At 40.5% G+C, this 24554-nt stretch overlaps 1 protein-coding gene across 1 annotated transcript in view; it reads left to right on the top strand.

Annotated features, from left to right (window-relative positions):
- kalrna (kalirin RhoGEF kinase a) overlaps positions 1–17436 on the top strand; it is a 296510-nt gene extending 279074 nt beyond the window's left edge. Inside the window, exons 53-60 of the mRNA XM_067410582.1 lie at positions 62–224; positions 3826–3947; positions 4025–4156; positions 8202–8366; positions 9454–9532; positions 9638–9838; positions 13247–13385; positions 13961–17436. Coding sequence (XP_067266683.1) covers positions 62–224; positions 3826–3947; positions 4025–4156; positions 8202–8366; positions 9454–9532; positions 9638–9838; positions 13247–13385; positions 13961–14506 — 1547 coding nt within the window. The 3' untranslated portion in view covers positions 14507–17436. The remainder of the gene's footprint in view (positions 1–61; positions 225–3825; positions 3948–4024; positions 4157–8201; positions 8367–9453; positions 9533–9637; positions 9839–13246; positions 13386–13960) is intronic.
- The last annotated feature ends 7118 nt before the right edge of the window (positions 17437–24554 follow it).

The following is a 24554-nucleotide window of genomic DNA, read 5'->3' as shown; positions in this document are numbered from 1 at the left end:
TGCAGTTGTGTGTTTTAATAAATTGTGTAGTCTGATTTTGAATCTTGCATCTGTAATACAGTGGCTCCAGAGTTCCTGACCCCTCTAGCGGACGTGACGTGTGCTCTGGGGGAGACAGTGGTTCTGTGTTGTAAAGTGTGTGCTCGACCCAAGCCCACGATCACCCTGAAAGGACCCGATCAAAGTCTGCTGGTCAACAATAACCGATTCACTATCAATATCAGGTACAAATCCACAATCAGTCACAACACAGACTGTGAGCACATGAGTTCAAATGAAACTCTTGGGAAAGGTAAAGAGGCCATCTTTTTCTTTTCCTTTAGTGTGTAATGTAACTGTTTGTTTTGGTGGATGAACTGCACAGTTAAAAAAATTCCCACAAAAGGGATTTAATCTAACAGAGAACACTGCTCCAGACATGCCTAAAATGCATCCATTGAAGTCCAGATATAACTTCAACAAATGTCTACGGCTCTGTCCCAAATGGCACCCTAAAGCCACGGTGTGGCGACCAGGGCGGGCGAGAGCCGTGAGGGAACGGCGCGAGGCCGGTGACGCAAGTGATAACAAGCGTCACCTGGGAGGCGCACCGGCCTTGAATCTCTCACGGAGGAGCTCCGGGAGCATAAAAGGAGGAGCGACGACCGTGGAGGACGAGAGAGGACCAGGCCTGGACTTTATTTTATGTTTTATTATGTTTGTGTGGCCGGCAGACGTCCGCGAGGGTCTACCGGCATTACTTTCGTTTTGTTCTATGTTTATTTTTGAATTAAAGTTAACTTACGTTGAATGTTCGCCGGTTCCCGCCTCCTTCTTCCCATATCTACTAACCGTGTTACATTGGTGCCGAAACCCGGGAGGAAGGAGGGACATGCTGTCGAAGAGCCCTCGCTGTTGAGGGGGATCGCGGTGCTGCGGAGTTCGGGCTGTGATGTGTAGACCGCGAGAGGCTGCCCGAGGCGGTGGTGCTGGAGCCTTGTGAAAGGTGGGACGGAGACCCGGATGCCGTGCTTCTGGGACGAGGTGGGGTGGCTGCCGTCCTGGAGGGAGCGGAGGAGTCGCCGCCGTCCGCCGTGGGCCGAAGCCTGCTGCCGTCCGCCATGAAGGGGAGGAGCAGGGGACAGGGGACTCGCTGCCGGCTGCCCTCAGCTGGAGGAACCATCGCCGGCCGCCAGGAGGCGGTCGAGGAACGGGCCGTCCACCACGCGTCCAGTGCCATCGCATGTGGCACCGCGAGGAAGAGCCTCTTGGCAGGCTGAGGACCGAGCGGCAGTGTGTCGGGGAACCGGACCAAGAATTTTTTTTTTTCTCTTTCTTTTTCCTCTCTCCTCTCTCTCGTCCTGTCGCTCCCCTTGCTTCCGTCTCCTTTCTCTCGTCTGTCCTTACGCCCAGGTGCTGCGCGGCCGCCGAGACAGGCCCCGGGGGGGAGTAAGCGCAGTCGCGGGAGTACCCCCCGGCCTGCGAGGGGCGTTGGGGGTATGTGACGAGCAGGGTGGGCGAGAGCCGTGAGGGAATGGAGCGAGGCCGGTGACGTGAGTGATAATGAGCGTCACCTGCGAGGCGTGCCGGCCTCGAGTCTCTCACGGAGGAGCTCCGGAGGCATAAAAGGAGGAGCGACTACAATGAAGGACGAGAGAGGACCAGGCCTGGACTTTATTTTATGTTTTATTATGTTTGTGTGGCCGGCAGACGTCCGCGAGGGTCTGCCGGCATTACTTTCGTTTTGTTTGTTTATTTTGAGATTAAAGTTTGTTTGAACGTTCGCCGGTTCCCGCCTCCTCCTTCCCACATCTACGAACCGTGTTACACACGGGTATACTTCACTTTCCGCGAATGTGCCAAGAATGTGTGCGGATGATTTTCGACACATGCGCAGTGCAATTTTTTTCTATACTATTACCGGACATCGTGTCATCAACCGGACATTCGCTGGGCAGGATCGGAGAAGAAAAATAGTGCATCCACCATTGCAGCATAGTTCAGAAGATACACCAAGAGAACATGTGTTTTGAACATTAAAGCATGTTAACCTAATCTTTTACACCTAATAAACAAAATAATGAACTTTTAAAATAGCATCATATGACCCCTTTAAAGGGTTAGTTCACCCAAAACTTAAAATTCTGTCATTTATTACTCTCATGTTGTTCCACACCCGTAAGACCTTCATTCATCTTCAGAACACAAATTAAGATATTTTTGATGAAATCCGAGAGTATTCTCGCTATATTCTCGTTCATAAATAGCAATATAATCAACACTTTCAAGGCCCAGAAAAGTAGTAAATACATCATTAAAATAGTCAACGTGACTGCAGTGGTTCAACCTTAATTTTATGAAGCGACGCGAATACTTTTTGTGCCCAAAAACAAAACAAAAATAACTTTAATCAACAATCTCTTCTCTTCTATGTCATTCTCCTACGCTGTTTACGTTCAGCGCTTCCAGGTTCTATGTCCGAACGCTGACTCATTATTGGCCAGCTCCTATGTCAGCATCACACGCATGCGTCATGCTGCTCATGTGAACAGCGTTGGCCAATACTGAGTTGGTGTTCTGATGTAGAACCTGGAAGCGCTGAACATAAATAGTGAACGAAGGTCTGACGGGTGTGGAACGACATGAGGGTGAGTAATTAATGACATATTTTTCATTTTTGGGTGAACTAACCCTTTAAAACACTTGTTCTCCTGTTACAATCCATCCTGGAGTTTATTATTGAAAGTCTATATTTAAATGACTTTGAGTTTAACTGATTGGTTCCAGGAAAGTGTTTAGGAATAATGTCATCTGAATTTGTTCTGTGGGAAAACTGCACCCATGTGACCTCATAAGTCTCACAGTTATGTAACTGTCCCGTGATTCCGCCAAGATTCCAATTTTCTTCTTATCAACTGCACCAATGATGTGGCTTTTAACCCTCCTATACAAGAGCACTGTACAACCAAAACACATTTTTGTGATTTTTACACATCACATCTTTAACTCTCTATGGAGCACAGAAAAAAAATACATCTCTAAACCTGATATTCAAGAATGTTTATGTTATGACTTACTGTATGACCTTTGACCTAGATACATAAACAACACATAGCATATTTCTTGTTATATTTGAAGAATGTTGATTTTATATTTTGCAAAAGCAGGTTGGTTTTTGTTTTCTACTGCCCTGAATAAGCTATTTTATATGACAGATGTTTTCATACGGTCATGCCAGACTGTCCTCCCTATAGGTCATTTTTCAAGCACCTTATTACGACCTATATTTACGTTTTATAGTCATGCGCCCTCTAGCTGGCATAAAAATAATGACAGTGTTGTGTTACGTCTGTCCTCATCAAATGATGTATGACTGTCGTTACCAATCAAAATGCGTGTTAAATGCAATGTGTGGACTTTTTACACCATTTGTCCTATTTCTATTTAGCAAAACTATTTTTTTTTATTAATGACTAAAAGCACCCCACCCCTAAACCTTTATGAGCACATGCGTTGCCTGGGATCGAACCCACAATCTCATGATCACATGATTGCATATTGTTATATATTGCAATGCTCTGCCATTTGAGCTACGTCAAACCAGAAATATGATGCAGATAAAAGGGAACAATGCATTAAAATGAAACTGTCCTGTTGTCGATAGAGGCACAACTTTAGCAAAAGCTCCTATGGGTCATACTTCAGGGAATTGACAAACAACCTATATAGGCGTATTGGTTGGAGAACATGTTGAGTCATACACTATTACTAATGATAGCTGTGCCATTTGATTGTTCATCTGAAAATAACTTCCTCACTCTGTGTGCTGTGTTTGATCCACTTTAGGGATACGGGTGATATTGTGTTGAAGATCTGTAATCTAATGCCACAGGATACTGGCATCTACACGTGTGTGGCTGTGAATGATCATGGCACAGCCTCCTCATCTGCATCTATCAAAGTACAAGGTGAAAAAACACAGAGAGAAATAAAGATGGGCGTTCATCTGTCCACATGTTGTGACTGGAGTTGTTCTCTCCTCCAGGTATCCCAGCAGCCCCTGCTCGACCTGTGGCGCAGGAAGCCAGCAGCACAGCAGTGATTGTTCACTGGCTTCCTCCAGCTAGCTCAGGAAACTCTGCCATCTCCAGCTACACTGTGGAATACAGGCAGGAAGGTAAACAATTACACGCTGTGAAATCCCAAAAGTCTTGGCACAGCAACACTGACAGACATCCACTGAGAGAACTACTGCCTGAGATTTCTGTTGTAATGAGAGATACTTAATGTGGTTAATTTGCTCTTTTGAAATGAATCACTTTGATACTGTACAATGTAGAAATAAAACTCTGCCCTCTACTCTCACATTCACACCCCTCCCCAATCCACCAATACGGACTGAAACTAAATAGCTCTGAGCTGTCACAGCTGTGAGCACATTAACATTTGATTGCCCACATTTACATATCATCACCTATTCTGTGCTCAGCACTTTAAAGGTGCAGTAAGCAATTTCTGTGAAAGAGTTGATATTTGAAATCACCCCAAACAGACACACCCCTCCCTTCATTGCTCCGCCCACAAAATGCATGAACATGCAATACAGGATGTGGAGTTCATTTGCAAAAACCGATAAACGTCACTTTTAAAAAAAAATGAACTGACTGTGGTGCGTTTTCCTGCACAGATAGCATGTTCTGAACAGTAAATACGTTTTGTCAGAAAAGCCGGTATTGTCCACTGTCAAGGCACCGCGAATTCACGTTTTACAGCAGAAACTGACAAGTGCCCTTGTTGTTTGTGTAACCAATAAGCAGGGACGTGCACAGACATTTTGGGGGGCAGGGGCTCAAGTGGAAAAAGGGCACATCTCATTATTATTTATTTAAAAAATAATGAACCCTTAAATATATTAAGACAACTTTGACTTCACTTACACTCACGCAATAGTTTTATACTCCACAGATTTCTACAAAATAATCAGTTCACACAGAGACCATAGTCTTCTTTAGTATTCACTAGGTTTATCACAAGAGAAGTCAACAACAACTGTTTTCAAGTAGCTATATATTTAGAATAAATGACGGCATCAAGGAGAGGGACATAGTTTCACTAATAACTTGTTTATTTTGCACAAATCAATAAATCGTTTTAATTTTTTGGTGTTACTGGAATACTTCTTTCATGAAGTGGACAATTTTAAGATTTTACAATTTTAAGGTCCATTTTTGCTGCCATGTCTTTTACTCTAATGGAAAGAAAACTTAACCCTAACCCTACACATTTAGATGGAGTTTGTTTTAAGCCTACTACCCTCCGTCTGTTTGCGTCTGTAGATTTCTTCTAAATTAACCAAAATAAGCTAATCTGCAAATTTAAACACGAATTTTCATCAAGAATTTTATTTTCCTGAACTGTTAATACAATATATATTATAACAAATGCCTGCAGAGGGCGCCAAAAGCCTGCTGATTTTTGTTGTTAGACAGCACAGCACGATCAAATCCACATCAAAGCCAACCATGATTAAAAAATATATATATTATTAGTTAAATAATAATATTCGGCCACTTCTTTGTGATAGAAATGCTACAGCCACTGTAATTTCTTCAACAAGAATATGTGGACATCAAACATGCAAAGACAGAGCGAGGGTTTAAACTTTTATTGATGTATTATCCTGTGTAAGCATAGATTTAAGAATAGCATTATGTAGCTGATGCTGTATTATGATTTTTAAATAGTTTTAATAAACCATGCATCCTTAGAAAACTGTCTAATAATGTGGTTCATGGATGTGCGTCCATGGAATGCTTCTCTTCTGGTATTGACAGCCCAACCTATCGGTCAAGTGTTTACCATGGATCAAAACGCAATGCAGAGCACAATACAATACTTTAATTTATATTATGACATATATTTCATTAGTATCAAATCAGACAGATGTGTTGATTGTGGTCAAACTATTAATGCAGCGTTAAATGTATAAATAACCCTTAAATAGACAAAACTTTCAGGTTTGTGAACATAGGCTAGATTACCTGAAAGAAATGCACGGTATGCATCTATCTAGGGCCTTTTTTCTTTTTTGCTTCTTATCGCTAGACAGCCGTTGCATTTTCGCGGGAATAGTTGTCACAAGTTTCAACGCTATCTCACGACCAATTCGTACTTATTCTACGAGGTGGCTATTTCGTATAAATTCATACGACCTCACTCGTGCAAATTCGTACGATTTGTCTAACCCCCAGTGACGGTTAGGTTTAGTGCGTGCGGGCATGATTGGCGTGTCGCGGAGTGAGGGCATCTGAACTTGACAAAGCCGACCAGATATAGTAGGCTATTTTTAATTTTTTTTTATTCAGTAAATATATTTGTTTGAAAGGGAAGCTGTGCGCAAACAGTAATGTATATTCATTTATTAAAAATAAAAAAAGCACCCCAGAAAAAAGGGCACTTTCTCTCCAGGAAGAAAAAGGGCAGGGGCTCAGGCCCCTTTTTTGTCTATGTGTGCACGTGCCTGCCAATAAGTCAGTTTTAGCGAATCAGCACGCAGTGTTCAGGTCAGGCGACAAGGCTGCTTGTCACTTTGAAAAGACGTGCTAGCTTAGGGGAGTTTCGTCAACTAAAAGTGATCAAGGATTTATAATTTCGACTCCTGCAAGTCCTACATCATACACATCTTAAATGCTGAACCCTTGGTTACACGCTGAATCCTTTTGCGTTTGAGTGTGCGTGCATGTGAGTGTGTTTGTGTGTGTGCGCGTTTGTGTGCACACGTGTGTTTGAGTGTGTTTTAAATACCATTACAAAGCAATTACTTAGTTTTGTTTAAGTCTGAAACATGAAATGTGGAATTATCTGCTTTTGCTAAAAAGCAAACTTGTAATATATATATATAACAAAACATACTTTACAATTAACTTTTGTAAGTTACTTGTAATTTTTGGAGATGTTATACTTAAAGGGTTAGTTCACACAAAAATGAAAATAATGTAATTTATTACTCACCCTCATATCGTTCCACACCCATAAGACCTTCATTATTCTTCGGAACTCAAATTATAATATTTTGTTGAAATCCGTTGGCAGAGTGAGGCCTGCATCGCCAGCAATGACATTTCCTCTCTCAAGATCCATAATGGTACTGAAAACATATTTAAATCAGTTCATGTGAGTACAGTGGCTCAATATTAATACTATAAAGTGACAAGAATATTTTTGGTGCGCCAAAAAAACAACTTATGTAGTGATGGCCGATTTCAAAACACAGCTTCATTAAGCTTCAGAGGGTTATGAATCTTTGGTGTCGAATCAGCAGTTCTTGATCATAAAGCGAACTTCCTCTGACCTTTTCTCTTTTGTAATGTCTCTCAGCCATATCTCTTTCTAGTCTTTCAAATCCCCCTCTTGCTCACTCTCCCTCTCTCCTCCCTCATCACGAGTGGACACGCCCCCCTACTGCTGATTGGCTACAAATGAGTGTGCTGCTCTGTCAGATCCACTTTCAACAGTGTTTCTCAGAAATTGCATACTGTACCTTTAACACTGAATTTTCAGCAGCCATTACTCCAGTCTTCAGTGTCACATGAACCTTCAGAAATATTTGCTCATTAGTCTTATTATTATCAGTGTTGAAAACAGTTGTGCTGATTAAAATTTTGTGGAAATGGTGATACATTTTTTTTCAGGATTCTTTCATAATTAGAAAGTTCAAAAGAGCAGAATGTCTTTGATATAGAAACCTTTTCTAACCATTTAAAAGTCTTTACTGTCACATTTGTTCAGTTGAATGCATCCTTGCTGAATAAAAGTGTTAATTTCTTAAAAAAAAAAAAAAAAAACTGACTCCAAACTTTGGAACAGTAGTGTACATAAAATTAAAATAAAAAAAATCTAAAAGGTACAGTAACAAAGAGCCTGTTTAATTGAAAGGGTAAAATGGTGATAAACTATTGTTGTTTTACTATGTTTAGTGCAAGGAACTTTGACTGACATTATAAGTAGAGTTCAGAAATAAATGCATTTCTACAGAAGTATAGATTATAGCATCTTTATTATGCTTCATGCATACTATTTTGTTTGAAAATGTTAATCTTATGACATGAAAATGTGATATTCTGTTTATTCACCCTGAAACCTATAATGTCGGTTAAAATTTAAAAACTAAAACGCTTGAAGAAAAACTACATTTCTGTTATTTTGTGTGTATTTGTGTGCAGACTCTCTGGTGTGGCAGAAGTCGGTGGTCTCCACTGCTGATGTGTGTGTGAAAATTGAGAATCTGATTCCTGGTGGACACTATCAGTTCAGAGTCAGTGCCAGTAACCCCTGGGGCATCAGCCCACCCAGTGAACCCTCAAACATGGTGACTTTACCCAGCACAGGTGAGGACAATCACACAACACAACACAACGCAACATAACTGTATAAATATGACAATTTTTAATTTTTGGGTGAACAGTACACTCTTACATATCCTACAGTTTCTATTAAACCACCACTCAGGCTGTCATTGGTACCATCAGCTGTGCCATTATTAATACAATTACCTCTCTTTTTGATGCTTTAGCAGTTTTAATATCAGAAACTTTAATATTTTTAGAAAAAAAAATAGACTTTTTTGCCATTATTAATAAAATTGACCTGTACTTTGATGCTTAGGTAGTTTTAATATCAGTCATTTTAATACTTTTAGGGGGGAAATGTTTTTAAGAGTATTTTTAAATACTATTTAATGGCTGTTTCAGTCAGTTATCTTTACTTACTAAAGTATGTTACTTTACACAACTCTGAAATTCTGACTTGATTTTTTTAACTTCTTTTACAGTTAAAAAACAAAAATTGAAACAACATACATTTACTTGAGAAGTAAGACTACATAAGATCATAAGACTTGCTTTCAGAGAATCTAATACATATACAGTATCTTAAATTTTAAATAAAAAATAAGTTGATAATTTTAGTTAAGAACAGAAAAAATCTGTCAGTGCAGTAAGACAAAATATACTTATTCAATATGTAATCTATGAAATGTTTTAATATTTTACACATTGTTCCTTCTCAAAAATACTACTCATTGAGAATATAATTGTTTGTAGTGCAGTTGATTTCAGTATAGTTTGATCACAACACAGCGCACACAAAAGTTGGGTAAAATTATGGCTTTAATTCTATTTCACTATTTTTAACTGATTTTAAACTTTTAATTTTTTCACTGAGCTTGTTGAATTGCAGTCTGGGATTGACTTCTCAGCTAAAGATACATGTGATGTTGCCTTCTATTTTAGCCAAAATAAAGTAGAAATAAGCATAATTATGCTTCCTATACCTTTTGGAAAAGCCAGTGTTATAAGTGTACATGATTCCTGTAAAGCATTGTTTTGGTAGGCAGTATTAATTTTAGGAAAAGAACTGATTCTTCCAAACACAGTTCTTATTCTCTTTTTTTTTCTTTTCTTCACTTTCATGAAGCCTCGACATATGACGGCACTGGAATCCAGTGGAAAGACAATTTTGAATCTGCCTTCACAGAATTATGTGAAATTGGACGGTAAATATATATGTTTTTACCTTCATTAATAAGCAGTCTAGCATTATTCATCCTGTCAGTAACAATCTCTGGTTTCTTTTTTTCTTCATATGTTCTCTGTTTCAGGGGCCGATTCTCAGTGGTGAGGAAGTGTCTCAGTAAGGCCAGTAAGAAGGAGGTTGCTGTGAAATATGTCAATAAGAAGATGCAGAAGAAAGAGCAGGTTGCCCATGAGGCCGATATCCTGCGTCATGTCCAGCATCCCCAGCTGGTGGCGCTGATTGATACCTATGAGTCACCCACAGCCTACATGCTGGTTCTTGAGCTGTGAGTAAATCCATTTTGGAAAGCAAATATACTTCCATTGACACAACAGTTATATATGGAAGCTTGTATCTGCCACAGAATTAAAAATGTAAAATTTAATCGTGACTTTTTATAACTCATAATTGCGACTTTGTATCATGCAACTCTGAGAAAAAAATGTCAGAATTGTAAGATGTAAACACAATTGTGAGGGGAAAAGTCTTTTTTATTTTTACCTTTTTATTCAGTGGTGGAAACAAACATCTATAGTTATGGGCCTAAACTAGACAGATCAGTTATGTCTAGACATCAAATACATGTAGACGTATTAAAGGTACAGTGGAAAAAACAGCTTGTTTAATTCAAAGATTCTAAGAAAACTATGGTGTACAAGTAAATCATGACCATTTTAGTATAAAAACCTTGACAAGCATGACAGTTGAACTTTAAAGAAAAATATGTTACAGATGTGTACAATATGAGCCCTTTAAAACACTGCATTATATCTTTAAAGCAGAGATCTTCAACCCTGCTCCTGGGGACCCACTGTCATGCAAAGTTTATTTCCAGTTTGCTTCAGCACACCTGCCTGTGTATTTTCAGGCTCTCATGAAGAGCTTGATTAGCTGCTTCAGGTGTGTTTAATTGGGGTTGGAACTAAAGTCTGCAAGACAGTGGGTCACCAGGTGCAGGGCTGAAGTCCTCTTCTTTAAAAGGATAGTCCAGGGATGTCAAATCCTGCTTCTGGAGGGCCACTGTCCTGCAGAGTTTAGCTCCAACTTTCCTCAACACACCTGCCTGGAAGTTTCATGTATGCCTAGTAAGACCTTGATTAACTAGTTCAGGTGTGTTTACAGGTGCTGGTCATATAATTTGAATATCATCAAAAAGTTGATTTATTTCATTAATTCCATTCAAAAAGTGAAACTTGTATATTATATTCATTCATTACACACAGACTGATATATTTCAAATGTTTATTTCTTCTAATTTTGATGATTATAACTGACAACTAAGGAAAATCCTAAATTCAGTATCTCAGAAAATTAGAATATTACTTGAGACCAATACAAAGAAAGGATTTTTAGAAATCTTGGCCAACTGAAAAGTATGAACATGAAAAGTATGAGCATGTACAGCACTCAATACTTAGTTGGGGCTCCTTTTGCCTGAATTACTGCAGCAATGCGGCATGACATGGAGTCGATCAGTCTGTGGCACTGCTCAGGTGTTATGAGATAGGCTGATAGTGGCCTTCAGCTCTTCTGCATTGTTGGGTCTGGTATATCGCATCTTCCTCTTCACAATACCCCATAGATTTTCTATGGGGTTAAGGTTGTGATGGCAGATTCAATGTCTCTTTGTTTCTTCAGTTCTGGTCTCGAAGAAAAAGTCAAAGTTCCAGGTCAAACAACAAAGTGAGATGCCAGCTCTGCATCTGAGGCTCCCTTAGCTGGGGCACAGTTTCATACATTTTTTCATACATACTCTTAAAAAACACACCAAAGTAATATCATTGGCTGGTAATATTCGCTCTTACAGTTATTTTCCATGATATCATCTACGGGGGCTCTCCTCTCACACCTCCTTCCCATGTACTCCCTGACCTTTCTGCCATAGTCATTTCACCAATTAAAACTTCAGGTGTTGCTTATGTAAGAGACAATATTCTTAGTGGCCGACTGCCAACTACTGTACATCTTATACCTTAATCTCTCATGGCCTTCTGCCAATTGATGGTCAACTCTTTTCCCATTGGCCAAATGAAACATTGTATCAAAACAGTCCATACTCCCCGGAGGCAAGAAGCCTTCACGTGACACCCTTTAATAATGGTCTTGTTCATTTCACAGCCACCTGTTGTCTGGTGGAAAATTACCAACAAAATATGCTCAGTGGCCAAGTAAACTTGTTTGACCCTTACAGTTACAAAGTCCAAGAGGCCTCACAACACCTCTAGCTTTTATAGTAAGCAAACAAATTCTACAATTGTTTTCTATAGGATGGATAAAATACTCCATCAAGGTCAGGCGAGTTTGCTGGCCAATTAAGAACAGGGATACCATGGTCCTTAAACCAGGTACTGGTAGCTTTGGCACTGTGTGCAGGTGCCAAGTCCTGTTGGAAAATGAAATCTGCATCTCCATAAAGTTGGTCAGCAGCAAGAAGCATGAAGTGCTCTAAAACTTCCTCAGAAAAAACAGTGGACTAACACCAGCAGATGACATGGCACCCCAAACCATCACTGACTGTGGAAACTTTACACTGGACCTCAAGCAACGTGGATTGTGTGCCTCTCCTCTCTTCCTCCAGATTCTGGGACCCTGATTTCCAAAGGAAATGCAAAATTTACTTTCATCAGAGAACATAACTTTGGACCACTCAGCAGCAGTCCAGTCCTTTTTGTCTTTAGCCGCTTCTGACACTGTCTGTTGTTCAAGAGTGGCTTGGCACAAGGAATGCGACAGCTGAAACCCATGTCTTGCATACGTCTGTGCGTAGTGGTTCTTGAAGCACTGACTCCAGCTGCAGTCCACTCTTTGTGAATCTCCCCCACATTTTTGAATGGGTTTTGTTTCACAATCCTCTCCAGGGTGCGGTTATTCCTATTGCTTGTACACTTTTTTTCTACCACATCTTTTCCTTCCCTTCGCCTCTCTATTAATGTGCTTGGACACAGAGCTCTGTGAACAGCCAGGCTCTTTTGCAATGACCTTTTGGTCTTGCCCTCCTTGTGCAAGGTGTCAATGGTCGTCTTTTGGACAACTGTCAAGTCAGCAGTCTTCCCCATGATTGTGTAGCCTACAGAACTAGACTGAGAGACCATTTAAAGGCTTTTGCAGGTGTTTTGAGTTAATTAGCTGATTGGAGTGTGGCACCAGGTGTCTTCAATATTGAACCTTTTCACAATATTCTAATTTTCTGAGATACTGAATTTGGGATTTTCCTTAGTTGTCAGTTATAATCATCAAAATTAAAAGAAATAAACATTTGAAATATATCAGTCTGTATGTAATGAATAAATATAATATACAAGTTTCACTTTTTGAATGGAATTATTGAAATAAATCAACTTTTTGATGATATTCTAATTATATGACCAGCACCTGTAATTGGGGTTGGATCAGAAGGGTCCTCCATCCGGTTGCACTTGAAAAAGAGCCCCACCCCAAATATCAAGATATATGGAGCCAAAATGTCCCTGTGTGAGTTCCTATAATATAGAGTGCTGTTTTCCCAAATATCAGCAAGATTGCATTGTGATAGCCTATTTTATACAACAGTTCAATAAAGTTAACGAGTCAACAAATCCACAGTACAGACAGTTGCATTGTCCAAAAGCTTTTTCTTTTCTTTTTTTTCAGGAAAAGAAAATGAAATTTAAAAAAAGAATGACATTTATTGATATGATCATTTTTATGTGTTCAGTGTTGAAGATGGGCGTCTGCTGGACTATCTAGTGGCTCACGATGAGCTGATGGAGGAGAAGGTGGCGTTCTTCATTAAAGACACACTGGAAGCTCTGCAGCATCTGCACACCTGCAGAGTAGCTCATCTGGACCTCAAGGTGAAACGTTATACCACCACATCAGCATATTTAGAGCTTATTTAGTAAAAAGTAGTAGTTTAGCAGACACTGCATGGCAACACTCTAGCAACCACCAATACATTTAGCCATGCAACAGTGTGCTTAAAACCTACATAAAACTTACTAATAATCTTCTAATAATTCTAAATAAAAGAGTCAATCGCCAAAGCTCCAGTTCCCAGTAAGTGTCCAGAGGCTTGAACATAAGAAACAAAATTTAAGAAACAGTCCATGTCAGATTTATTTCTGATTTGAAATGTATAATTATTAAAATGTGAGCTTGGCAAGAAGTTTTTGAGATTTCGGTATTACATGACCCAAATATCTGCCAATATGGCGGCCAATGAACTGACTTTTGTTGCAAGGGACTTTGATAAAACCTGCTAGAAGAGTACATATAGCAGCAACCGACATCACCTTAGCAACAACATAGCAACATCCTGGCAACCATCCACATCACACTAGCATTTTGGGTTTTGTACAAGCAAGCACCAATTCTAAAACAGAGTAAAGAAACCTAGTGCAGAGTCTTGAAAGTCTTTCTTCTTCCTCAGCCTGAAAATCTATTGGTGGACCTCCACGTGCCGGTGCCTTGCGTGAAGCTCTCAGATCTGGGTGATGCAGTACAGGTTTCGGGTCACCGCTATGTGCATCTCCTCCTGGGGAACCCTGAGTTTGCCGCTCCAGAGCTCATCCAGGGCACCCCGGTGTCCCTGTCTACAGATGTGTGGAGTGTAGGGGTGCTGGCCTACGTCATGCTCAGTGGAGTCTCCCCGTTCCTGGACGAGAGTCTGGAGGAGACCTGCGTCAACATCTGCAGGCTGGACTTCTGCTTTCCTGAGGAGTACTTCTGCGGCATCAGCCAGGCCGCCAAAGACTTCATTGTGTCCACGCTCAACCAGGACCCCAGAAAGAGGCCCAGCTCAGCCTCGTGCCTTCAGCACCCATGGGTCAGCGCTCATAGTGGAGATTACTCCAAAACACCACTGGACACCATCAGACTCGCTGCGTTCATCGACAGACGCAAACAGCTACATGATGTCAGACCTGTGACAAACGTTAAAGGACTGGTCAGCAGCAGTATGGGACATACCTTGTGAGACAAGAACATGGGCTGAAGTAGGGAGATTCTAGCATGTTACGTGCTGTTCTTCAACATTAAATGTCATTTACATTATATCATATCATTTGGAATGTGCACTTACTGTACACAGTGTTTCCTGTAGAGTTATTTGGCCTGCTCTGTGATGACTTGTGACCTGGGGAGATCAACAATTTTGGGAGACCATTAATAGATTGAGAAACTGCAAGGACACTGGAATTGTGGGAATTGCAGAGCTATGAGTAGTGACGTCATTGAATGTCATATAGGTGGGTGTAGCTTAGGGTGATTTGCTTGATAACTTTGAGAGTACTAAACAGACCAGTAGTTGGGTGGTGTTGTATGTTCAGTTGTACTGAGAAGGTTTACAGGAATTTAACCAAAAATGAGAATTCTGTCATCACTTACTTGTGTTGTTCCAGATCTGCAAAATGTGCTAAAACAAAATGAGATGTTTAGATAAATGTTAATGCTGCTCCAAGTAAATAAATTAAAAAAATAAACTAATTTGTGTTCACATATATTCAAACATGGCACGTTAGGTTTCACATCTATGATGCTGAATGGCTCATTTCTTGAATGGATCGCAACATGCCAGTTTGAATGTGCAGAAGTTCAATAAAACAATAAGCCCCAAGAAGCTGTGGTTTACAGTGAATTTAGAACAGCTAAGGGGCATCATTAGTGCCTAAAACCCCCTTTAGCTGTTCTAAAAATCAGTGTAAATCACAGCTTCATGGGGCTTAAAACGGTTATTCCACACACCTGGCAAGGTTTCGTTAAATAAACACTGACACAAAAATGTAATGCTATTGATAAAAAAAACATTTTTCTTCCACCAATGTAGTTCTTCAGAAGCAGAACACAGACACAGTGGCGCAGTAATACTGATGTAATGCAGTCACAGGTGTATGTTTGTAGAGTAATTTACAACGGCTTTGAACACGACTCAACAAATTATCAAGGACGGGAACTATACATTTTATGAATATGATTTAAAAGCTTATTTAGGAAGATTCTTTAATTGTATGATACTTTTACCACATTTGGAGCTCAATAAGTATCAGTACTTACAAATACCAGTTTGGAGCAACATGAGAGTAAATAAACGATGACAGAATGTGGATGACGATTGGGTGTGAAGAGAAATTTAGTGATCCATCATCTTGCAGCAGATATATTTTTCATAGCTTCATTAAGATGAATAAAAGAATGTAGAATATTTGACAGGTTATTGTACAAATACATGCATGTAGAAATAACAGAACATCCACCATTTAACCTGTAATATATTCAGTTTTCATAGTTTGGGGTCATGAGGGTCATCATTGATGTCATTTAGCAAATTATTTTGAATGTCTTAAAGTAGAAACATATGAATTGAACAAAGTATGCCGTTTTCTTATTTGTTAACAAAGTATTGTCATTTCAGTTATTTAACCTCAGCACTTATTTAAACTGCTGTTTAAAATTTGGGGTCAATGAGATTTTTTTTTTTTTTTTTTTTTTTTTGTCATTGTTTTTGAAAGAAGTCTCTTCTGCTCGCCAAGACTGCAATCATTTGATCAAAAATACAGTGAAAACAGTACTATTGTGAAATATTACTATAGTTCAAAAATAACTCTTGTCTATTTAAATATATTTTCAAATGTAATTTATTCATGTGATGCAAAGCTGAATTTTCAGCATCATTACTCCAGTCTTCAGTGTCACATGATCCTTCAGAAATCATTCTAATATGCTGATTTGGTGCTCAAGCTTTCTTATTATTATCAGTGTAGAAAACAGTTATACATTTTTGAAGGATTCTTTGATTCTTAGATTTTTTTTGTAATGCAAGTATTTACTGTCACTTTTGATCAGTTTAATGCATCCTTGCTGAATAAAAGTTTAAATCTTACTGACCTCAGACTTTTTAATGATGCAGTATTTTATTTTTAAATGTATTTATTTATTTTACAAAATACCCACACATTGTCCAGGAAGAAACCACTTTTGCCTTTTTCTCCAGTTATGTAATTTATTATTTTTTAAATGTTTACATTATTGTATTATAGGAATGTCCAACTATTTCATGTGTTATACATTTATGTTTGACTGTATAATTGTTCTGTGTGTTGTATGTGCAGTCAGACTTGTAATATGTCAAACTGTCACAGGAGTCACGTATCGGCTTTGACAGGCCAGAAGCACACAGCCCGTAAACACTTTCAGTTGATAATGTGACAATAACATTGAATACACTCTAAATACACACCTTTGCCATGTGTAGCAACTCATAATGTAATAACTACACATAATGTACAAACATGACATTTTTTGGTGAGTTTATAATGTAATATATTTCTCATAATGTAAAAATTGTTAGATTTTAAAATAAGATTTTATTAAGTTTTGAGAGAATTATTACATTATGAACATTTTATTACAATAATAATATAATACGTATTACATTATGCATAGTTGTTACATTATGAGTTGCTACAGCATCAATACTGGAAGGGAAGCCTAATAGAGAGGTTCAGTGAAGGCCAGTGTATTATCACACAGTGGTGTAGTATAAAGACGTTACAGCATGACACACCTGTGAATACTGCATTGGGACAATCTCTACATCTCATGTTTAACCTCATCAGCTCTTGCTGTTTAAAGCTTCTGCTCATCATTAATAACCTCTGTAATATCATCATCAGGGTTGGGTCTAGTTTCACTTCAGCACATCTGAAACAAACATAAAAAATAATCGGAATGTAATTTGATTTTAGGCAACTTAGATCTCAGGAGATCTCTGAAGAATAAAGCCAGATCTGCTCATTACATCTCTGTTTCATGCATATGCCCCTGCAAAAGGATTGTATAGAAGCCTGTGTGTAAAATTTGCTGAAATTTAGTTTTTCTTGATTCATATGGGCTGTTTGTTTGTTACTGAATGTTTAATAAACTGTGCTTTGTTTTTAGGAAAATTTTGTTTTCTTGTATGTGTTTTTTTAAGTTCATCTGGAGGTGGTTTTATTAATATTAATATTAACATTAGCATGCAGTCTTAATATTATTTTAGAGTAGTAATTATTATTTTAATATATTATAAATGTTAATATTAAAGTACAAATAGTTTATTTACAGTTGCATACCACGCATAGTTCAGTTACACAAGATTTATATAGGAAAGAGGCATTTGTAACACTAAGGCCTGTTTTCACAGATATTTAAGTAGCTTTTATAAATGTGCCTTAGAAAAAAAAAACACTACTGGTGTCCATCTTTAGACAAAACAATGACAGTGACATATTTTAAGATATCTTTCAGTTAAAACAGCTTAAACATGCATTTTAATCTGGAACTTGAAGCCTTGAAAAAACAGTCAAAATTAATTTGTTTTTCTTCACTTGAATGACAGTTACTCTTAAATGCATTTGTTGCTCTTATACAGCCTACTGTATGCATTACTGACACAGTTCGTCGACTCATTCTGTCTCTCTCTCTGTGTGTGTGTGTGTGTGTGTGTGCGTTTTACCACGGCTGATCAGTTGATCAGCGCCAGCTGGAGCTCATCCCTATTTAATGTCTGTGCTTTTCGCCCTGTGTTGTCAGATTGTTGGTGTTCTCAGGCGGTGTTTCCTGGCCGTGTTTTTGTCTCTTCGTCTCCATTTGGATTGCCTGTTTCAAGCCTGTTTGGATATTCTTCCTGTTGGATATTACTCTGAGGACTGGTTGCCCACGATGGTCCCTGCGCTGCAAAGAGACTGTTGCCATCAGCACCCACGACATCTGACTGTTGCTTTTTCTGCTCTGATGAAAGTTTGTTCTAATAAATTGTGTTTTCTGCATTTGCAATTGACTCCTCATCATTTCCCGTGACAGAACAAACTGACCAGAATGGATCCAGCAAATGCTTCTGATTTACGAGATTTTCTTGTCAAGCAACAGTGCCCGCATGGATCGTCAAGAGAAACAAATGGTTGCTACAGGTAGCGCAGGTGTCCGAGCTCACTTCCCAACTCCAACATCTGGAGACCAAAACACTGTGCCACCCCCACAGCCAGTTCCCCCGGCTTCAGTGATGATGAACCATCAGAGCGAACCCTGTCTATCACCTCCTGCACATATTCCGGTGTGTCCAATCTCTGTCAAGCATTTGTAAGTAAGTGCTCGTTGTTCTTCTCTCTACAGCCTTTGACATTTTCTACTGAACAGTCTAAAGCTAGTGATGACGTTATTTTTGGGATGTGCGGCTTTGTGGGGAATGGCGGTGTGGGAGAATCAACATCCCTGATGTTCCTCGTTCCAAGCGCTCTGGGGTGAAATGAGGTGGGTCTTCGATTACACGCTGTGGGTCGCGAGGTGGCTCGCGTGTTGGCAGATCTACGTCAAGGACATCGACCCATCTCAGATTACTCTATAGAGTTTCGTACACAGACAGCCGTGTGCAGATTGAACGAGAAGGCGCAGTGGGACATGCATGGTTGGCTGACCGTATTCAAAAGGAGATCTTCACCCTGGACTTAGCCACAGATCTTAAAAGCTGTGGGAAATGTTCCAGTGTGAAGAGAAGAATTGATAATGTGAGTGAATGCAGGTACAATTGAGGAGGAGATGGCCTGATGAAGATGAGTGGGGATAGGGTCTAGTGGACAGGTAGTAGGGTGATTGGAAAGGATGAGTTTTGAAACATCTGCCACAGAGAGCATGGAGAAGGAGAGGAGGATTTGTGTGTTTTCCGTTGAGATGTTGTCAGTGTGTGGTGTGGAGAATTGGCCGCTGATGGTAGTTATTTTATGTGTGAAAAATGTGGCAAAGTCATCAGCTGTAAGAGCTGATGTAGGAGGGAGGGGAGGAGGGAAAAGAAGAGAAGAGAAGGTTTTGAAAAGTGTGCAGGAATCGGTAGAATTGTTAATTTTATTGTGATAGTATGTGGTTTTAGCAGTGGAGACATTAGTAGAGAAAGAAGAAAGGAGTGACTGATATAAGCTAAGGTCAGTAGGATCTTTAGATTTTTACCACTTCCTCTCTGCAGCCCTGAGCCAGGGGGCAGAGGGGGTGGCACGGGCTGGTCTGGATGAAAGGGGGCAGAAGTCATCTAAGCAAGATGTTACAGTGGTCAAAGAGTGTCAGTAGCATTGTTAGTGTCCAGTGATGAGAGCTGGTTAGGGGGGGAAATGTGGATGAGACCAAAGAGGATAGGTGGGATGGTGAGAGGGAGCGTAGGTTTCATAGAAAAGTAACATGTGGTGGAGTGTGTGTTGAGTTAGGGGTCAGGTTGAGATTAAAAATGATGAGAAAGTGGTCTGAGGTGTGAAGTGGAGTAACCAGTGTATTGTCGGTGGAGCCACAGCGTGTGTAGATGAGGTCCAGTTGGTTACCTGATTTGTGGGTAGCTGAAGTAGCCACTGGCTTGAGATCAAATGAGGCAAACAGAGTGTGGAAGTCAGCAGCCTGAGGTTTGTCTAGATTGATGTTGAAATCTCCAAGTACTAGCAGAGGAGTTCCATCCTTAGGGAAGGATGAGAGTAACACATCTAACTCCTCCAAGAAGTTACTTAGCTGACCTTGGGGATGATAAACAACTACAATATGGATTTTAGTAGGGTAGGTGATGGTAATTGCATGTGATTTAAATGAGCCATTGTCACAGAGAGATGGTAAAGGATTGAACTTCCATTCACTGGACATAAGCAAACCAGTACCAGCACCCTTCCCAATCTGGCATGAGGTGTGAGAGAAAGTGAAATTAGAGGAGAGGGCTGCTGGTGTGGCAGTGTCCTCTAGCTTGATCCATGTCTCAGTCAGAGCCAAGAGCTGGAGACCTGAATGAGTAGCAATAGCTGGAATGAAGTCTGCTTTGTTTACAGCAGATTGACAATTCCAGAGCCCAACAGAAATAGAAAGTAATGTACTACATGACATGGGTAGTATACGCAGGTTATGGTTGCACTGCCTCCAATGTGTAGCACGCGATTTATGAGTGTTAGGAAGCACATTTTGAAGCACATCTCTAAAACAGGTCAAAAGACAGACAGACAAGAACACACTGTATAAATTGGATGTCATGATCACCAGTGAGAGTGCCCTTTCAGCCACTAGAGGGCACTCCATCCCAGACTCTCATTTCCACTGGTTACATGGACTACATATCCCAATACACACTTCCCGGACTAATCATCTCACGTCATTGCACTCACCTGTTTTGTATTATGTCATTAGTGTCTGTGTATTTATACTTGAGTTATACTGAGAGTTGTTTCTGTCTTTGGTGTGGTTCGTTGTTTGATGTCACGTGTCTCCTGATTCCCCAGTTGTCTGGTTTGGTTTTTCTATGTTATTTTGTTCCTGTTTGTTTGGACTGTCTTATGGTTTTGACCCTTGCCGGTTCTGTGGATTACGATCCTGGATTTCCCCAATAAATGTCTCTGCTGCAAATGGATCTTCCTCTTGTTTTCATGTGAACTGTGACAGAACGAACCACCACTAGAGATCCAGCAGCATGAGGATTCTTCGGTCAGCCACTTGCGGGGAGCGTGGGGCATTGCTTGGGGCAGTGATGGCTCTGTGCTAGGAGGGAGAGGAGGTGCGGTGCTTCTCCCGGAGGTTTTGGACTGTGGCGGTGGCGCTGAAATATAATGATGAGGCACTCAAGGACATTTTTAATGCAGGTCTGGATGACCCATTGCCCCAATGGGAGATGAAGGGGCTTCAAATCTTGGACTTCTGGGGTTTTGTTAGTTATCTCTCTCATAGAGCCCAGTGGGCTCAGCCAGAATGCACTCCAGCCCATGAATCCGTTCCTCAGGCCGCTAAGGAGGTGGACACTGAATCTCCGCTTCCCACACGGAGGAAAAGGAAGAGGAGGAGGAAGGCTCCAGCCAGTGGGCCCGCTCCAGCCAGTGGGCCCGCTCCAGCCAGTGGGCCCGCTCCAGCCAGTGGGCCCGCTCCAGCCAGTGGGCCCGCTCCAGCCAGCGGGCCCGCTCCAGCCAGCGAGTCCGCTCCAGAGCCCGCTCCAGCTAGCGAGTCCACTCCAGAGCCCACTCCAGCCAGTGAGTCCATTTTGGGTGAGCCACCGCCTCACCCTCGTAAGCGGAGGAGAAGGAGCCATGCCGCCGCCGTCACCCAGGTCGTCTGCCCTGCCGCCGTTAACCAAGCCTTCTGCCCTGCTACCTCTGCCCAGGCCGCCTGAACCATTGAAATCTGCCTGGTCAGTTTCTCCAACACCACCCTGGCAATCAGCCAGAACTCTAGACCTGCCAGTGCCTGTCTGGTCAAATCCTCCAGCGCCGCCCTGGCAATCAGCCGGGACTCCAAACCTGCCAGTGCCCGCCTGGTCAATTCCTACAGCGCCGCCCTGGCAAACAGCCAGGACTCCAGACCTGCCGGTACCAGCCTGGTCATTTCCTTCAGCACCGCCCTGGCTTTCAGTGGGGCACCCTGGATTTGGCCCGCCGTCCCTCCCCCTGATCCTCCTCCTGTCCACCTCCCTCCTGAGTTTTTTGTGTTTTTGTGTTTTGTCTGGTGGAGCGTCTGGTAGCCGCTCCTTTTGAGGGGGGGTAATGTCATGATCACCAGTGAGAGTGCCCTTTCAGCCACTAGAGCGCACTCCATCCTGGACTCTCATTTCCACCGGTTACATGGACTACATATCCCAATACACACTTCCCGGACTAATCATCTCACGTCATTGCACTCACCTGTTTTGTATTATGTCATTAGTGTCTGTCTATTTATACTGAGTTGTTTTTGTCTTTTAGTGTGGTTCGTTGTTTGATGTCATGTGTCTCCTGATTCCCCAGTTGTCTGGTTTTGTTTTTCTATGTTATTTTGTTCCTGTTTGTTTGGTTTTGACCCTTGCCGGTACTGTGGATTACGATTCTGGATTTCCTCAATAAATGTCTCTGCTGCAAATGGATCTTCCCCTTTTTTCTGTTTTCATGTGAACCGTGGCAGAGGAAGGAAAGAAGGGAAAAAGAAAAGAGCAATACTCAAGTGCCTTGTCAGTGTCCTTGCTCGGTGGAGTCACACAGGTAGAGTCGCTGGTCTTCACACGATGAGGGCTTCACACAAGGGCTGCCGCGGTAGACTACAGTTTTACCAACTTGTTACAACATTAGATAGTTCAGCAGGCCACGCCTTACTGACTCGTGAACACTGTAAACAAACTTCCTAGCAACAACACAGCACTAAAATCAAACCAGAAACACAAACACTTACAGTACGCAGATCCTCTTGTAGCTTGAATGATTCTCTCTGTTACATGTACTTTAAGCAATATGGTGCATTCTTCCAAGCCATCTTGTGTTGAGGTTTGAAATTGGATATGGGTATGTGTGATGGCACCCAAAGTGGGTAGTTTAGTAGCTCAGTCATCCATTACATAATAGCAGATCTCTGTAATGCCTTTCAACTATTTTGTGTAGCTGGATTAGAGAAAGTGGAAAATGCATTTTTTTTTTTAAGCTCCCTGAATCCTGACAAAATCTTAAAGGGATAGTTCACCCAAAAATGAAAATGTGATGTTTATCTTCTTACCCCCAGGGCATTCTAGATGTAGGTGACTTTGTTTCTTCAATAGAACACAAATGATGATTTTTAACTCCAACCGTTGCAGTCTGTCTGTCGTTAATGCATGTCAATGGGAACACAATCTATGGGAGTCAAAAAAAAAAACAAGCACAGACAAATCCAAATTAAACCCTGTGGCTCGTGATGACATGTTGATGTCCTAAGACACGAAACGATAGGTTTGTGTGAGAAACCGAACAGTATTTATGTAATTTTTTACCTCTAAAAAACATCAAATTTTCATTTTTGGGTGAACTATCCTTTTAAGTAGTAGTTTGAAAGTTAACCTTTGTCTTCAATCATTTCAAAGATGCCATACAAAGATGTTGGTGTGTTGTAACGTGATTAGTTCTAAAAAAAATCTAAAAGATTCTAAAAAAGTTAAAAGAAAGTAAATAGTTCTAAAAAGATTTTTTAGTAGACTAAAAAAAAATCGCAACTTTCAGTTTTAACCATTCAACCAAGTGTGAGGTTCTGCATATTATTTATCATAGCATTTGAAATTGTATTTTTATTACTTAATACACTGTATATGTTCATTTATATGCCACACTGATTGGCTGGAGTGATATATTGTAATACATTAATAAAACTGCATAACATATATCTTAAATTAAAACTCAATTGTCAATGATGGATGAACTGAAATACCATGAGCATTAATGGGACTTTCCTCCATCACATCGTTTTGTTGTTAAAAGCCAGGAATGACATGCTAAGTGTCCATGCCATTCTATTGCCCTACAATCCTTCATGCTCTTAAACATCACAAAACTCTGGACTTCTGGCTGTACCTAGGATATCTAAGTCCACTAAAGGAGGGAGAGCATTTTCACATTTGGCTCTGAAACTCTGGAATAGCCTTCCTGATAATGTTCGGGGCTCAGACTTGCTCACCCAGTTTAAATCTAGATTAAAGACGTATCTCTTTAGCCAAGCGTTCACATAATGCATCTCATACCAGATCAATTGCACATGACTATCTTTGCTTAAACCCCTGGAGCCGTGTGGACTTCTTTTATAATGGATGAGTGCATTTTTTTTTTTTTCTGTCTTTAGAATCTGGGGCACCATCCACTCCCAGTATAAAGCATGGATTACCCTGGACATTATTTAATATAACTCTGATTATATTTGTCTGAAAGAAAAATGTCATATACACCAAGGATGGCTTGAGGGTGAGTAAATCATGGGGTAATTTCAATTTTTGGGTGAACTAACCCTTTAAGTAGTCAGGACATTGATCAAGGAGTCGGCTGTCACGGGTGTTTGGTTTACATTTACATTACATTTACATTTATTCATTTGGCAGACGCTTTTATCCAAAGCGACTTACAAGTGAGGAATACAACAAGCGAGTCGTCATGACGAGGCAAATAGACAAGAAGTGCTCACAATAAAAGTTATCGGCAGTGCTCAGAGTATCATAAGCTACAATAGAGAGGAAGTGAAAGGATAGGTATAAGATTTTTATTTTATTTTTTATTTTTTTACAA

Source organism: Chanodichthys erythropterus, chromosome 14 (genome assembly GCF_024489055.1).
Source record: "Chanodichthys erythropterus isolate Z2021 chromosome 14, ASM2448905v1, whole genome shotgun sequence".
Classification (NCBI taxonomy): Eukaryota; Metazoa; Chordata; class Actinopteri; order Cypriniformes; family Xenocyprididae; genus Chanodichthys; species Chanodichthys erythropterus.
Note: the sequence above shows the minus strand (reverse complement) of the source record. Positions and strands in the feature narration are given on the sequence as shown.